Source organism: Alligator sinensis, unplaced genomic scaffold, assembly GCF_000455745.1.
Source record: "Alligator sinensis unplaced genomic scaffold, ASM45574v1 scaffold791_1, whole genome shotgun sequence".
Lineage (NCBI taxonomy): Eukaryota > Metazoa > Chordata > Crocodylia > Alligatoridae > Alligator > Alligator sinensis.
The window spans coordinates 499,903-516,798 of record NW_005842258.1 but is presented as its reverse complement, the minus strand read 5'-3'; the positions used below and the strand labels follow the sequence as shown (position 1 = coordinate 516,798).

Sequence of the window (16,896 nt, the reverse complement as noted above, 5' to 3'; positions counted from 1 at the left end):
TGGCTGATCACCCGCGCCGGTGGTTTTGCCGTGCGCCCCTCCTCCAGCTCTTCCGGCTCTACAGGAGGTAAGTGGGGCTCTCTGTTGACCCGGGGTTCCTCTGTCGCCCCGGCTCCCCTGGGACAGTGTGGATATATGGGGTGTGGGTAGGTATGGGGTTTGCAGAGGGCTGTGTGTGAGAGAGAGGGTGGCTGGGGTGTGTGAGGGGGTATGGGTGTGGGGTCTGCGTGTATGGCAGTGCGAGGAGGCGTGTAGGTGCATGTGTATCGGGTGTGCATGTGGGACTCGCCCTATGAACACACACACAGCCCACCCCCACAGAGTCTGCCCTTCCCTATACACATACTCTCTCTTCCCCTCCCCCCTGTACCGGCATGGCCCTGGAGCCAGGTGGTGCTGGAGCAGTGCCGGGGCAGGGAAATGGCTGGGGGCGGGGCGGGGCGGGGCTGGGCTGCCCAATCCTGCTGCAGCTCCCCCTGGGTCCTACTTCCCCTGGCTCCTGTCATCTTTGACAGGCAGCCAGGAGCAGATAAATATTTTTTAAATTTTTTATGGGCCCCATGGGCCAGATAAAGTGGCCTAGCTTAAGAGGGCTCTTAAAACAGTCCTCTGTATATATGCTGAGTGCTGGGGTACTAGGCCTAGGACTGAACAAGCATTTTTTTGTAGTTGTCTTGGTTCTAGCTGTGAAATGGGGACATGTTCAAACACCTTATGTTCTGACTCCCTTTCTGACTGTCTGCAGGCATGCACCCCCAAGATCAGACTGTGGTGTCTGAGCCAATTTTGATGCTTCAAGGGAAGGGAGAAATGTTTCTGAGAGCAGAGTAACCACTCAGTCTTTCTGTGGACAAGCCAGTTCACTGTCTCTACAGGCTCAGGTAGTGTGAAACCTATATCCGCTACCATGTGCTGGACACATGTCACCCAGCAGGAGATGGCTATTTAAAATGCATAGAAGAAACAAGCCGTGCATAATGCTGGAAGCCCTTGCAGTAATAATTAAATTTCTTAAAGGCTGAAATGCTAGAGTGCCAAATTTTGCTGCTGGTATAACTGTTCTTGGAAGGGGAAATTACACCAGGGCCTAATTTGGCCTTGCTTCTAAGTAATGTCACATATCAATGTGTGATTTAAAAAACATTGAAAAGACCATATAGGGAAGGCACATGCACAAGAGATGAGAGGAGTTTAGTTGCCTAATTCAGTGGAGTGCAGTGTTGTGACCTTTCATGGTGTTTGGCAGGCAAGGTTCTTTGAGTTCTTCTAGGTGTTTGCTGTTTCTCTTACAACACGGGCCTTTGGAGTCAGGTGATTACCTGACAATCACGGTCTTCAGGAAAGCAAGCAAGCAAATAAACAAGAGCTGTTAGCCTGTACATTTGCAGGAAAATACCATCAAAATATTACTTCACCCCTAAAGGCTCAAAATCCAAAGGGAAATTCAGAAGGCGTATAATGAGACTTTTTCCAAATCAGTCACATGTCCTGATTCCTGATTTTCAACTGTCTGGGTCTGGCAGGATTGCGGTTAGCTGGTACTAAGGCCCATGATTCAAAGCAGCTATAAAGCAGCGTGTTTCTCCAAAACAAAACATTAGTTTGAGAGGGGAATAAAATACCCAGCTTGGTGACCTCCTACCCCATCCCCACCCCTAGCCCCACTCCAGTTGCCTCCCCTCTCCCCAACTGTCAGTTATTCTGATGCAGGGAAGGCAAGCAAATTATTGTGCTTATGCTCATACATTGTAATTAGGATTTTGTTAGGCTAGCCCAAAAGTGTTTCGTGGACCACAAACAGTGTTTGTCCATGATATAAAACTATTCCACTGTGTCAAGAGAACTTGGTAATTGCAGTCCAGGAGAGTACTGGTATCATGGCTGCCATTGACATGTATCTTGTCCTAGGGCACTATATACCAGATGCATACCGGTGCTTACTGTGTGGGCTCAGAGGAAAGTGGAAATTCAAGCGTGTTGAATACAGTTACAAAGTGAGCCACAAAAACACCATGCAGGGGTGTCTGTGTCATTCATTTACAGGTGAATCCTTTGACTCCCTAGAGCTTTAGGTTTAAAAACACAGGAGAGAATACAGGCAGTCCTCGGACTTACCACACAACTGGTTCCTGAAAACTACATCTTAAGTTGAAACGTTGTAACTCGGAACCAATTTTCTCATAGGAAACAATGTTATAAATCGGGGATTGGTTCCTGAACCAAGGCCCGATACCCTATTTTTACCAAAAAGACCCCAGAATTTTGTACTCGATCAATTATAGATGAGTAATATAGCTACATTAATGTATTTATATTGTAAATAGCAATCATATTGATTTGGAAGGACTTCTTTGAGGAGACTTTGCTGGACTTTTTGAAGGGTTCTTGACTGGAGCCTTCTCAGGAGTCTTGGCTGCAGGTTTTTCTGGAGTCTTGTTTGCTTTCTTAAAGAAAGTGTCCAAGGAAGTTTGGATAGATGTTCTCCAGGGAGATAAGCAATGCAGCGAACTTGTTCGCTGGTATGGCATCGCATTGGATCAAGCATTGTAAAGTTGAAACAGGGTGTCAATTTACAACGTTTCGCACTTACAACGTTTATAACTCAAAATGTTGTGAGTTGAGGACTGCCTGTAAATCATTTTATTGATAACAGAAAATAATCTTCAATACGGTGCTTGGAGTGACCAGAGGGTTAGAGCACAGAGGTGCAATCTCTGGAGTGGGATTCGTAGTCACTGCTGGTTTTAGTGGCTGAATTTCTCACTGGCCCACTGTTTTCCCTCTAGCCTTATATCAGATCCTGCAGCCACACCGCTCTAATTATCCTGAGAATGGGAGGGGTTGCTATGGTGACCAAGCACTTTTTAAAACACAGGAATGGTGTTCATTTTTGTTCAGTGTCGTTAGCTGCGGGGAAAAGGTCAATGTGGCAGTTGTTTTCCACATGAATTTTGGCCTCTCTGCCAAAGAGGAGTTTGAAATGAGCTCACGGAGCCAGTACAATGGTGAGTGCTACCGAACTTTATAGAACGACTTGGTAGAGCTGAGCAGTTTGGTTCAGGGCTTTTTGCTGCCCCTAGGGCCAAACTTGAAAATATTAATGTGGGGGGAAATAAAATGCAGAGGTTAGTGACACACATCTTTTTTTTTTTTCATTTGGTTTGCTGTTTTCTGAAAGGGGAGCTGAAACTAGTACACTTTTGGTTACTTTTTAAAATACCTGCTGAATATACAATACGAACTAATAAATCTGGTTTGTTACTGGCAGAGGGGTTTTTCTTCTTTTATGCTGCAGTTAGTTTTCTTTGCAGCTGCTGCAGGTGCGTAATGACACAAAGCTGGGAAGGTCTAAATGTGTTTTTAAGGGTGGCTTTTCTTAAGGTTACTTGTGACAAGTGGCATAGCTTTATGTACAGTATGATTGATGAGCAGTATATAGAGGTGTAATTGAAATGTGCTATTTTGAGTAATGGAAAAAGGACTTTGAACCAGTATTGCATGAGGGCTGGATTCAGTTCCCAATGAAATCAGCAGTAGCTGGATCAGGTCCTGTATAAACCAAACTAGTGATGGATCCTGCCCTCTGGGTTAGTCACAAAATGGGCTGAGCACTCTGGTCCTGCCCCTGCAAAACAGGTGCTTCCACTAATATGCAGGTCAGTAGTTCCACTGATTGCTGTGGGTCTCAAGGAAATTGTGTTCTTATGTCAGGGGTGGGCAAAATGCGGCCCACGGGCCGGATGTGGCCCACCAGGCCATTGTATCCGGCCTGCGGGGCCCCTAACAAATTTAGAGAAGTAATATTTATGTGCCCCTGGCTGCCTGTCATATGGCCCTTGATGGCTTGCCAAAACTCAGTAAGCAGACCTCCTCCCAAAATAATTGCCCACCCCTGTCTTACGTGCTTTGTTAGTTCAGGCCAACAGTGTTTATCAGCTGAAGATCTTGCCCAGTCTTTAGTGTCTTTACATGATAGTTGCAAGAGTTTAAGCTTTTTACCAATTCACTGTAGCATTAGGTGAAAAGTTAGACATCATCCCTAAGTATAACAAAAGGTAGCCAGCTTGGGGTAATTCTGCCTTTTCAACAGGGTGCACCACTGACGTTCCACTTCAGAGTATTTGTGTGTCTGCTGTTTCAGATGCCTCTCTTTTCCTTTTAAAATTCCTTAAGTGTAAGCCAAAGGAAACCAATTCTGCAGATGAATGTCTGACAAATACCTTCTTCCTTGTACACAGATTAAAAGAAGCAGCCTGCTCCTTGGCATTAATGGTGAATGCACATGACTAATATGGGAGGGGAGGGGCCACTAGCAAATTTATCTTTGAAACTTGAAACAGGAAATGAAATATTTGCTGTTCTTACAGGTTTCTTTTTTTTCACATAACCCTCTTCCTCCTCCTCTTCCTGCTCTAACTGGTCTTAACCTGCCAGGTTTGTATCAGAGATGCCTGGCAGAGCAGAATTGATTATCTCCAAGGAATGTAAATTAAAGCTTCATTTTTTTTCTTACAAACTCACGTCTATTGACTTGGATCTCCTGTGATCCTTTTCCTTGTTTCTTTATTTGAGAGCAAAACCTGGTTGGTAAACAGAAACGAAGTGGAAAGGGATGGCTGCTGAGGTTAAACTGGGGATGTAATGCTCTAAATATGGAGATTACATTGTGTATTTGCCCTTTTAGGTTGCTTCATCCTGAAGAAATATTTTTGTGTGTTAAAATGCCCACATCCTTAGAAACTGTGTAGCCAGCATAATGTATTTTAGGTGTGGACCAACCTGTGATTCAGTCCCTTAATTTGGATTTATATCCAAATATTCTCTGCTTATTTTCCCAAGGTCTTGTGAAACAAATTCTGCAGTGGCTGCATTAACAGCGGTTGATATAAAGAAACTTACTTTTTATTTTGTTTAAAACTCTCCTTGTTCTAGATGCCTGACCAGTTTGATCAGACTGTGGTGCTGAACCAACTGCGTTATTCTGGGATGCTGGAAACAGTGAGGATACGAAGGGCAGGCTTTCCAGTAAGGAGACCCTTTCAGGATTTTTATAAGAGGTAAATGTGGTTTGGGACAATTGTATGATTTAAACACAGCTCGTGGATCTCCAACAAAAAAGTAAAAATAAAGTAGAGCTAATATCTGCATTGTAAAGTTCAATAATAATATCTTTTTCTCATCAGGTATAAGGTCCTAATGAGAAACTTGACCCTGCCTGAAGATTTAAATGGGAAATGTGCTATCCTTCTCCATTTGTATGACAGCACAAGCACAGAGTGGCAGCTTGGGAAAAATAAGGTAAAATCATTTGACTAGAGAATGATCTTCTAACGCTGTGGCTGTTGCTCATTCAAATTTAAGACTACTGCAGTACTTTTCAGCTGCACTGCTGTAGCTGTGATTGTACTTTCTTATCTGCATTCCAGCAGAGCTGAGTGGCCCCATTGTGCTGTGCACTGTTTGATGCTCATCATGGGTAGAATTGGTCCTTACCCAAAATGAATTCAAAATCTAGCACTCTGATTCCACAGCCACTTCCCCATGCGAGTCACTTGACTGAAGTGACTGCTCCTTTAGTTTAATGGCCCTGTTTTCCCAAGTAACTCTTGGTGCCTAAGCATTTATAGCAGCAGGTTAAAGGGTTCAGGTCAGATGGAGTTATATTTTGCTGTGCCCCAACTCCAGTGCAGAAACACCAGCATGTTTATAGATGGCAGAATCAGGATCTAAACACTAGTTGCCTTTTCAGCTCTAAAGCTCCTTTTGTGAGGTGCTGTTAACTCCTTTGGTATCACTTGCCTTGAAAGTGGACTTGTCTATGAACAGGCAGCTAGCCTTTGCCTCTGTCATCTTTAATCCAGAAAAAAGGGAAATCAGTTAAAAAAAGCAAAAATAACAGCCCCCAAAAAGAATATCGTTAGTTCACAAGCTTCCAAACCCCCCGGGTATTTCTTGTTTTTAGAAGCATATATTGATGGGGTTACAACACAAAAAAAGGTCAGTCCCAAGGGAATGGGTCTTTGCAGATTCCATTTTTCCTGCTGTTTTGTGGGCCTGGACTTCTTAGGTTTTTCAAAGCATTGCAGGTGGAGGGGTTCTTTATTGTAGTGAAGAGGAGGGATAGGAAACTTTTAAATTGCACTAGGTAAAGTGCTAGAAAATACAGAAAAGAATACTGTAAATAACAAACCACTCTCAGTCAAGATCATCCAGTAGGTCTTCTCCATCTCTCTTTTCTCTTCTTTCTGCTGATGTGGCACCAATGACACCACTGAAAATAAGGGAAAACCCAAAAGTAGAACAGATTGACCTATTTTTAGTAGGTTTTAACCACTTTTTTCCTCAAGGCAGAGTACAGCTTAATAGAGCATCACCTGATAGAACCTGCGTGGGAGGGGGGAACTAGATAACATGATTTGTAAAGTGTTTCTTCCTTCCTTTTGGGGTTCTTTAACCCTAAGGAAACCATTTCCAAGAGACCTCATAAAGTCCCATGGATTTCAGCATGACTTTCCACAGCACACATTGACTTTGAAAGTTCCACTTGTGGTACTGCTTGGTAAGAAGAGAATGGAGGTACCACATAATTCCTTATCTTACTAGACAGAATCCCAACAAAAGGCGGCATGTTAGTTACTCCAAATGCGCTATTAAGATCAACAAGGAAGAATGAAAACTATCCTGCCAGCATTTTATTGGGACCTAAAAACTCATAGTCTGCTTGCAGACATAGAAAAAAAAACCAAAAACAAACCCCACACTTTAGCGAAAGCAGCACATTAGTTTGACCTGGCTCTACACAAAATCCACACTATTTTGAAATATCCATATACATGAAGACTGTAGTTGACATCTAAGTTGGTCTTGGAACTTTCCCTGGGCTGAGGAAGAAACACCCATGGAGCCAAGAAAATACTAGCCAAGGAGTTTACAAGCAGCTTATTTGGACACAGCCACATTAATGTCAGACTGCCTGTCTGGCCTGGGGACACAATCACCCGTGTCACTCATGATGCTTCAGTTCAGAAGAAGCCAAGAATAGTGACAGCCAGTTTTCTCAGAAATTGGATTTATATCGGATCCAGAATGCTGTTTTAACTATTATTTTAAGTTGCCCTTCCTGTTACTGAGGAAAGGAAGGAGGTGGAAGACCCTTAGCAGCATTGTAGGCACTGAGCATAACACATTATCCAAAAGAGACAAAATTGTGTCTGTTGATGTCATCTCTAGTTGCTTGTTGCAGCTTTTTATGATTTGACATAAAAGAGTGATGTTAACATTGTGGGATCTGGACATGAGTTGGGATAGTTATTGTTCTTACGTGTCCAGGAGAATGCACAAGCCCTTACTTTAAGCACATTTAAATCAATCCCTTAGTAGGAAATCAGCCTCACTGGATTTTCAGACTGTGCTTGAGCAGAATAAAATTGAAAGAAAGGACTGTTGATCTACTGAGTAAAGACAGATAGCTGGGAACTTGCAGCCTTTATACTGATGAGCTCTTAATCAGCAGGACTTAGATGGAAAAATTGTTCTTTGCAAGCTTTCAGGTACAAACACCCTTCTACAGGCATATAGAGAGTCTACTGGTGAATTGCATGGGTAGACTAGAAGCCAAGTTATTGTTGTGAAATCTAATCCCTTTCCAGTTACAATCAGGACTGACCGGATTGTATCTCCCCTGGGGAGATATATTTTATTAGACCAACTAAATAGTTGGAAAATTTCTTCTTTGCAAGCTTTTGGGCACAAATGCCCTTCTACAGGCATATAGAAAGTGCTGGTGAATTGTGTGCTCTCATGGGTAGACTAGAAACCAAGTTATTGTTCTGAAATTTAATCCCTTTCTAGTTACAATCAGGAGTGACTGGATTATATCTTCCCTGGGGAGAGCTGCTGTTTTAACTGGTGGTCAGATTTTTTTGCACGCCTGAAGTTAACTAGCACTGAAAGGGAAATGCTATCTGTTTGATTGACAAACATGCCAGTACAGAAGAATACATTTTAGTTGCCTCTGACTTTTATTAAGATACAGTACAAACTCATAGCTTTATGTAATGGATGTCAAGTTGGGGACAGAGGTCTCCTGCTATGTAGCCAGATTGCACTTTTCTCACAATCTGTTCCTTTGTGTTCACTGAAATTGAATTGGCAGTGAGGATTCCGGGTCTAGACACATGGGCAAACAGCAGTTTTTGTCACCTGAAGTCTACTATGGTTTTTATTCCTCCCTCATCTCATGGCAAAGTATAGCTGAATGGAGCATCACCTGGTAGAACCTGCATGGGGAGAGGGGACGAACATGAAGGTGTGGGGCAACGCTGCTGCTCAACTGCAGTGGGAGCCTTATGGACACAAGAAGCAGCTGTGGCCCTCAACCCCTCTTGCTCTCCACAGTGAAGCTTGGATATGCGTAGCCTGACATGGGCCACACCAGCACCTCACTTATACAGGCCACTTCCCCAGAAGCTACCTTTTGTCTTCTCACTGATGCAGCCTTAACTCTTAGCAAGTTTTAGGCTATTCACACTCCTAATAAATGCCAGAAGACTTAAATTTAAAAGGGAGGGTGAAAGAAAAAGTCTGGAAAAGCCCTTCCACCCCTGAGAGAACATAGCACATGACTGCACTATGAGTAGACTTAATGAGCACCATTTGGGGTAAGATTGTTCTAGCTGCTGATAACAGCTCTTGGAAGCAGGTCATGATTCAGCCTTAAAAAAAAAACTTCCTTCAGGCTGAACAAGGACTTTAAAAGACCTTATGTGGGAGCAAACTTTCTCTTAAGCTGCATATTTGAAAAACAAAAAAAATCAGCATTTTTAGTGTTTCAGTTCTGTGAGTACAAGACTATTGTTCATCTCTGCCCATTCCAGTTGCCACAGCAACCATATGCTGTCTTTTAAAACTGGTATGGCAATGGCATGAGTATCCTTGGGAAATTAGGCATTTAAGGCCCTGATACAAATATGTAATGTGTAAAACCTTAATTACTTGTGAAAGGGGCAACCGAGAATGCTTTTTATTCACTATGTTTCTAGAAGTTTTGCAGTGGGCAAGGGCTAAGTGGGTTCTTTTCTCAATATGTGCATATCAATCTCATTGGGCATGCCTGCACTGCACTGCACACTCATGTCTTGGCTCGTATGTGCTAATCAGTTGTGTCTTAGGGGCCTGCTCTGTAGAATGAAATGTGCTTATTCCCTGTATACCTATGTTCACTCTGGCACTGCAGATTTCTAAGGGAGGGTCGCAGGAATCTGAGCAGTTCCATTTGTCAGGTGCTTTAAGAATTGGTTTGTAGAGTATTATCAAAGAGTGTGTCCGTCATTCCCAGACCCCAATGCACAGGGGGTTATAGCCTGTTGGCATACTAAATTGAGATGTTTTTAGCTTTGTATACACACTCCTTTCCTTCTGACTGGGAGGGACAGGCTGTGTTTCTGTTTGAGAAGCTGGTTCTGCTTACAGCTAAATTACATCTAGAGCAGAGCAGATGTTCTGGTTGACATTGTGTGAGCTACTGGTAGAGGGGAGAAGGCAGTAGGACTTGATGGGGAGTTCATTCATGTCAAACTAGACAGTAAGGATGAACAACAGCAGGCCTTCTGCTTAAGAACAGGCCAAAAACATGCTTTTTCTGCAGGTCCCAGGATGTAAAACTGCCCTCATTTCTATAGCTGCCATTCCTGTTCTATTTCTGTGGGGTCTGGGCACTGGCTAGCAGAATTTTCAGGAATGGGCACCGTGCTTGAGGGGTTGGTCAGGATCACAGCTGATTTGTCTACTCCACACATTTGTGAGCCCAAATACTTGCAAAGCAGGCACATGTGGGCAGGGCTTATTTCTCAGCCATGTGCCCAGCCTGACCTAGATGGCTGTAGAGCAGGGGTGGGCAAAATATGGCCCACGGGCCAGTTTCAGCTTGCCAGGCCATTTAAGGCCTGTGGGGACCATAAAAAAATGGAAAATTAATATTTATCTGTCCCTGGTTCCTGTCAAAGATGACAGGGCAAGGGGAGGGACTTCCAGTGGCAAAGGTCAGAGTTTAGGGGTGGGACTTCCAGTCCCAAGATGGCAACCAGGGGCGGGGCACCTGTCAAGGGGTGGGGCTATCCATGTGGCCCTCAACAGCTTGCCAAAACTCAGTAAGCAGCCCTCCGCCTGAAATAATTGCTGTAGAGACAAACCCCAAACGTTATAGTAACCTGTTACTCTGCAACAGTTGAAAGCTCAAGGTAATTATCTTGCCTTTGTCTAAGTGGCATTGTTTTGTGTTGCTAAAACATGGCTGTTTTGCTTATGTATTAGTCTTCAGTAGGACAGGGCTACATTGAAGAGAGTTCAGTAATAATGCTACTGAGTGCAGCCAGTAGTGAGTAGACAGTTTGGGCGAAATCCCGGACCTAGTTAAATCAATGGCAAAAATCCCATTGATTTGGCTAGGGTCAGGATTTCAGCCATGACCCTGGAAAATGGAGGAACAACTGCCAGGATGTTTTTTTTAGGGCTTCTCTCCACTCCCTTTTTATGGAAACCTATACTGGATTCTGAACTCCTCCTGTCAATGACAGAGAGGCTGTCCATGACACTCCATATCCCTTCAGCCCTTTGTATGACACAGCAGCAGTCTGGTGACTGGAGCACTTAAGCCAGCACTTTTCTCACCTAGGTCTTTCTTCGGGAGTCCTTGGAACACAAGCTGGAGAAACAGCGAGAGGTAGAAGTCACTAAGGCAGCCATGACAATCCGAGCACACATTCTGGGCCACATGGCACGGTATGTAGCTGTGTGGGAATGTTAACTGGGAAAGTGTGGGCTAATGATTCTCTCCACTGGGAGTGATTGCTAAAGCTGATGAAAGGAGCTGGCCCTTTTCCCATTAAGTTGTTATAGTACTTGGGCATCCAGGTCCTGTAAATGGCTGCAGAAATCTTGCTGATTTGCCTTGTGTTAGTCCTTTAAAATAACACAAAAGGTGGCTTGAGTTCTGTTTAACAGGAGAAGCATCAGATTGTGGAAGATACAAACAAGGCAAGAAAGTCCAGCCTTGTAATGGCATCATAGGACTAAGCCCAGGGTCCACTGGCTAAGTCAATGGGTTATATCTTCATTTATACCATCTGAGCGTCACTTTGCAGGAAGAGGAAAAAAGACAAAAAGAACTAATCAGTTTATGGTGCTTGCCTAAGAAGCAATGACATTAGGTGACTAAATTATGGTGTTTTATTTGCTTACCTAGCTCCATGCATTATGCATTAGTCAGGGTAGTGCGTCCCATCTGTTTTCTGTATAAGTCAATAGAGGACAGCTCAGTAGTTGTTTGCATAATAAGGTCATTTCTTTTCTCCTATCCATATATTCTGAACAATATGTCATATAGAATAACCAGAATACCTCTTTTTATAAGAATAAAACTACCCTGATGTCTGTGACTTTTTTTTTCTTTTCACAAGTGCGGGATATATATCAAAAACTGCTCTAGTTTCTAACAATGTCACCTCGTTTGGGGCATAAAAAATGTAAGGCTGGGTGGTGTGCATTTACTTAGTGAAAATACAGCTAGCTTTCTCACAAAAATACCTTGTCTGTATCCTAGGGAGAGAGAAGAGAAGCCAGAATGGGAGGACTGTCACAAGACCAGAGTTAAAGCCTCCTGTCCTTTTTACTTTCTTGGTTATGTAGAAATCTCCATTAGATGCTTTGTCAGACCCTATTTACAAAGACATGCCTTCTGACTTTCAGAAAGCAGTATAGGAAAGTGCTTCACTGTGTGGTGGTGATACAGAAGAACTACAGAGCATTCCTCCTTAGGAGGGCATTCCTTCGCCTGAAGAAAGCAGCCATAGTCTTCCAGAAGCAGCGGAGAGGCCAGACTGCTCGACGTGTATACAGACAGCTACTGGAGGAGAAGAGGAGGAAAGAGGAGGAGGAAAGGTATAATGTGCCCAGCTATTTGAATGCAGCTGAAGGGCTCATCTCAGGCTTCATGCAAAATAGCCTTCACTTCAAATAAAAAAAAAAGAAAGGCTTCATAAAGCTTTACCAGTGAGGTTGAAAGGTGGATGTGTAACCCGAGTGGGTTTTGCACATGCACATGCTCTGGCAAGGGGAGATGGTATTCTGCGTGGCTTTATTTTGGGCTACCACTTGTATGTAGCACATTACCTCTGAAAGTTCTGCTACTCCCTAGTGTAGGATTCTTTTTCCTCAACTATTTTTGTTAATTTTTTCCCTTGCCCTTTCAGGGAAAGACAAAGGCTGGAAGCAGAACGTCTTGCCCAGCAGGTAAATGATATTATGTCGGTCCAATCTATTTATTTATATCTCGTCCCAACCATTTAAAAAGAAAAAGGCATCCATGGCAGTTAGACTGAACTTATTGCTGGAGTTGGCAGGTGAAGCAAAAGGAAACTTGATATAGTTGTTTGCATGGGGATTTCTTTCACATCACGCTTCATTTAGTTTCTGGCAAGGACTGAACCATGTGCTCAGGGGTGAGCTTTCAAATGTCTGTGGGTAAATGTAATAACACTTTCACTTCATCATCTTACATGGAGAGGAGGGGGCCTTGTGAATAAATAGCATGGAAGAATTATGGTGCATTAGCAACAGAAAATAAGGAATGTTGAGTTTTTTGTTTTCTAAATGCAGGCTGAAGAAGAGAGGAAGCAGCAGGAGCTGGCAGCCAGGCAGGAAGCCCAGAAGGAAGCAGAGCTGAAACAAGAGCTGGAGAAACAGAAAGAAAACAAGCAGGTGGAAGAGATACTGCGCCTCGAAAAGGAGATTGAAGACTTGCAACGCATGAAGGAGCAGCAGGAGCTGTCCCTAACTGAGGCTTCCTTACAGAGGCTGCAGCAGCTCCGAGACGAGGAGCTCAGGCGCCTCGAGGATGAGGCATGCCGAGCAGCTCAGGAGTTCCTGGAGTCACTGAACTTTGATGAGATTGATGAATGCGTCCGAAACATCGAGAGGTCGCTTTCTGTGGGCAGTGGCTATTCTTCTGAGCGTGGTGAATTGACTGGGAATCCCTGCAGTGAGAAGCCCAACTTTAACTTCAGCCAGCCATACCCAGAGGAGGAGGTGGACGAGGGCTTTGATGCTGATGATGATGCATTTAAGGATTCACCCAATCTGAGTGAGCACAGCCATTCTGATCAGAGGACAAGTGGCATTCGGACAAGTGATGACTCCTCAGAAGAAGATCCCTATATGAATGACACAGTGGTGCCAGCCAGCCTTGTGGCGAGCAGCGCCATGCTGATACCTTCCAGTCATGACTCCCTCAGCCTCCACAATTCTTCAAGTGGTGAATCTACATACTGCATGCCAGAAAACGTGTCCTGCCGACCCCAAAACTCTGTGGAACTGATTTCTGCCGATGGGGACTATGATTATGACCAGGATGATTATGAAGATGGTGCCATCACTTCTGGCAGCAGTGTGACCTTTTCCAATTCTCACAGTAGCCAGTGGTCTCCTGACTACCGGTGTTCTGTTGGGACATACAACAGCTCTGGAGCATACAGGTTTAGCTCTGAAGGAGCCCAGTCTTCTGTGAGTATCTTTTACTTTTGTTATCGCTTGCATTATGCATCTGTTCAGCTAAATTGATTGTTAATTTTGTCCCTTTAAAAGTAAAAGCGCTAACTCTACTTGCTGTGTCTTCCCCTGTGAATGTGCAAGTTATATATAATTTGAACTTGGACATAGTCATCAACTGGCATCTGGAGGTATTGGACTAGATGCACTAGAAATGCACAGACCAATTATATGTGAACTACATTCCTAGTTACAGTATAGTAACCTTCCATCCATTTTAGGTGCAGAACTGCCTGTTAATTTTAACCAGGAATTCCAAGCATAGACTAGGATGTGGCCTATGAATGAATTTCTGTACGAGGGAGGTGGAAATAATTTTGATGCAAAAGGATTTAGCTGTATACGCAGTGTGAAATATTCTGGAAAAAACTGCTTGCAGAAATCCTCATGACACACAAAACTTCTATATCCACAGTAATCTCATCTGATGGCAAAGGTTCATTTGATTGAATCTGAATTCTTGTTATTCTTACTTTCTCTTCTGTTGAAGGTTCTTTTTCATGGCTGTCATTCCATCATGCTGGACGTTTTGAGTCCTTTTCTTCTCCCCAACATGAATTTCTTGAAAGAAAATAAATAAATATATTACATCAGTAAATATGTGGAAGACACACAATTTACATTTGGGACAAGAAACAAATGAATAAGCATCCATCATGCTGGAGAGCAGCAGCCATGAAAAATATACAAATATTGACTGATTGTGAAAGGAGTAGTATCACTATATCTGACTACTAAGGGTCAGGGAATAAATGCCATCAAAGGAATGATTTTTACTCCTATTTTAATTTCTGTGGTTCTCAGTTGGTTTTTCTTTCATGCTGGATGTTTGGGGAAGGTTCATCCTCTGGTGGACAAGAAAAGCCTTCAGGGAGGATAGAAAAGGAGGAGTAGGATATGGAGCTTTCAGCCAGGACAGGGATGTGTGGTACAAGATAGAAAGCAAGTTCTTTCTCTGATAAAAGGAGAAATTAACTGGCCTGGTGTTAGTTGGATCATTTTATACCCTAGCCTTTCTCAGGTATCCAGGTGAATAACTGCTTATTATCCCTATGCTACATTTCAGCAGCTTTGACTCAAGACCGTTCCTATTTCCTTCTATATTTGGAACCAGATGAGGAACTTGGCCAACTGCTGATTACTTGAATTGGAAGTTGCCCCATACCTAAGGATTCAACATATATCTTTAATTTTTAAAAACCCTCTAAGCTGGGTGTTTGGCATAGCCTTTGAACAGTTGGGGAAGAAATGTGCCCTAGCTCCTCCCCCTTGTACACCTTCCCTTAACAGCTGCAAAGTTCTTCCATAACATTTGTCAGAGAAGGTAATCGATCACCAGAGGACACAGGCTGTGAGATGCTGAGCATGCTCTGCTTCCACTGATTCCTGCGGGAATGATGACCATTCAGCATTTTTTCAAGAATAGATTCTAAGTGCTAAATTAAAATGCATGTGGGCCTGAGGAGGACCTGGCCGTTAATCTCTGGGGAGTGAGATTGGAGAAGAGGCCATGCCTTTGCCTTTATTCCAGGATAGGTAGGAGGCTTCTTTTGGTGGAGAGATACCAGAACAAGTCACACTGTTCAGGTTAGTGCAAGGGGTTGTCTTATGTGCCTCAGCTGGACAGTTACATCAATGGAAGTTAGGCACTGAGCTCACTCAGAAGTTTTTGAAAGTCCCACCCAATGTTTCTGGCTGTCAGCTCCAAAATGAAGCTGTCAGCGTGTGAGAAATCGAACTCCTCAGGCTAAAAATCCCACTCACATGGGCACGAGGAGAAGAGCAATTGGTATTCCCAGAGGCCCTGCCTACTCTGGTTTCTTTCCTCCTTGTTGCTGGTATGTCTCCCCTTCACCACAAAGAGACACGGGTTTTCCAGTTCTGAGGGGATCAGAGAGAATAAAAACCTTCTAAGAGCCAATTGATCTAGAGCTGTATAGAGAAAAAATTTTTTCCATGCGTGTGTGTGTTCCCACCCCTCCTTGAATTCATCTCACCTCATCTCCTTTCTTCCCCAGTTTGAAGACAGTGAAGAAGATTTTGACTCCAGGTTTGATACAGATGATGAACTCTCTTATCGGAGGGATTCAGTCTACAGCTGCGTTAGCCTGCCCTACTTCCACAGCTTTCTGTATATGAAAGGTACAGAATAAAGAGCCAGGGTATTCAGAAATCTCACTAGTTCTTTCCTCTTTGCTAGTACAATTACTGCTCCACTCCAGCAGTCCTGTTTTATAGGGGGCTTCTTAAGGGGTGATGGAAGAATCTGCAAAGAGCCATTCTGAAATTAGGCTCCTATTGCAAAGTCTCTGCCCTGTCAGGCAGAGTTTGGTTAGCTCTTCTTCTGCAAAGGGTCATTGGCTGGGCAGCTCAGCTTCGTTACTTGTACCTTGCCTCCATTTCACATTATATCTCCACTGTCTTGTGAAAAACTAAGTACATTCTCAAGTACAGTTAGGGCAGGCTGGAAAGCCAGTTTTGTTTTAGATGTAAAGGAGAGACAGCCCCTTCCCTAAGGACCCTAGAATTCAAATACAGGCCTGTACTGTGTCAGACCATGTAAGTGAATATTGCCAGAAAAACATACCCTGCCCACTCATGCTTCACATGCACCAAATACTGAAAAAAACCCTATGTGGCTGCTGCTTGGCATATGCCCTGCTGCTCTCAGTCAGAAGTGTGCCTGTTGAAACAATGTTGGGCACACGAAGCACTTCTGCACTGGTGGCTATGTGGCATTTTTTCAGCATTCAGTGCAAGTGGAACAGGTGTGAGTGACCAGAATGTACTTTAATGGCAGCTCCACCTCGCATAGTCCAGAGCAATGTAGGCATATATCCTAAATAGACAAACCCATCAGGGGGCCAGTTCTGTTGACTTTAGTATGCTTTGGATTGGGCCTAAGTGAGCAAGAGGGACTGTATTGCAGAGCAGTGTGTGAGATGGAGACAAGATCCTATTTGGGGGCTTCCTGGTTGTGAAACCTGATTTCTCCACCAGATTAGTGGCACTAGTCTCTGAGTTGTATTCCGTTCTGCTTAGCAGGCTTGTGGTCATTCATACTATACTTCCTACTTGGCTTGGGGTAGGGATGGCATGATTGTTAATGGGGAATTGGGCAGGGAGGCATGAAAGGGGATGCCTCTGATATTGTATGTTTTCACTTCATGCCATGGTCAGCAATTAAAATTCTAGTTTGATAAATGTTGGCCAGGGGAATTATTTATTTATTTATTGTGCCAGTATAGTTATACTGGTAAAAGTCCTTATGTGGCTATAAGCACTTGTATACTG

At 43.5% G+C, this 16,896-nt stretch overlaps 1 protein-coding gene across 1 annotated transcript in view; it reads left to right on the top strand.

Annotated features, from left to right (window-relative positions):
• The window catches only part of MYO10 (myosin X), a 213,687-nt gene that overhangs the window by 170,445 nt on the left and 26,346 nt on the right, over positions 1-16,896 (top strand). Inside the window, 7 exon segments of the mRNA XM_025208873.1 lie at positions 4,933-5,057; positions 5,184-5,298; positions 10,673-10,779; positions 11,746-11,937; positions 12,249-12,288; positions 12,655-13,557; positions 15,621-15,744. Of these exon segments, the coding sequence (XP_025064658.1) occupies positions 4,933-5,057; positions 5,184-5,298; positions 10,673-10,779; positions 11,746-11,937; positions 12,249-12,288; positions 12,655-13,557; positions 15,621-15,744 (1,606 nt within the window).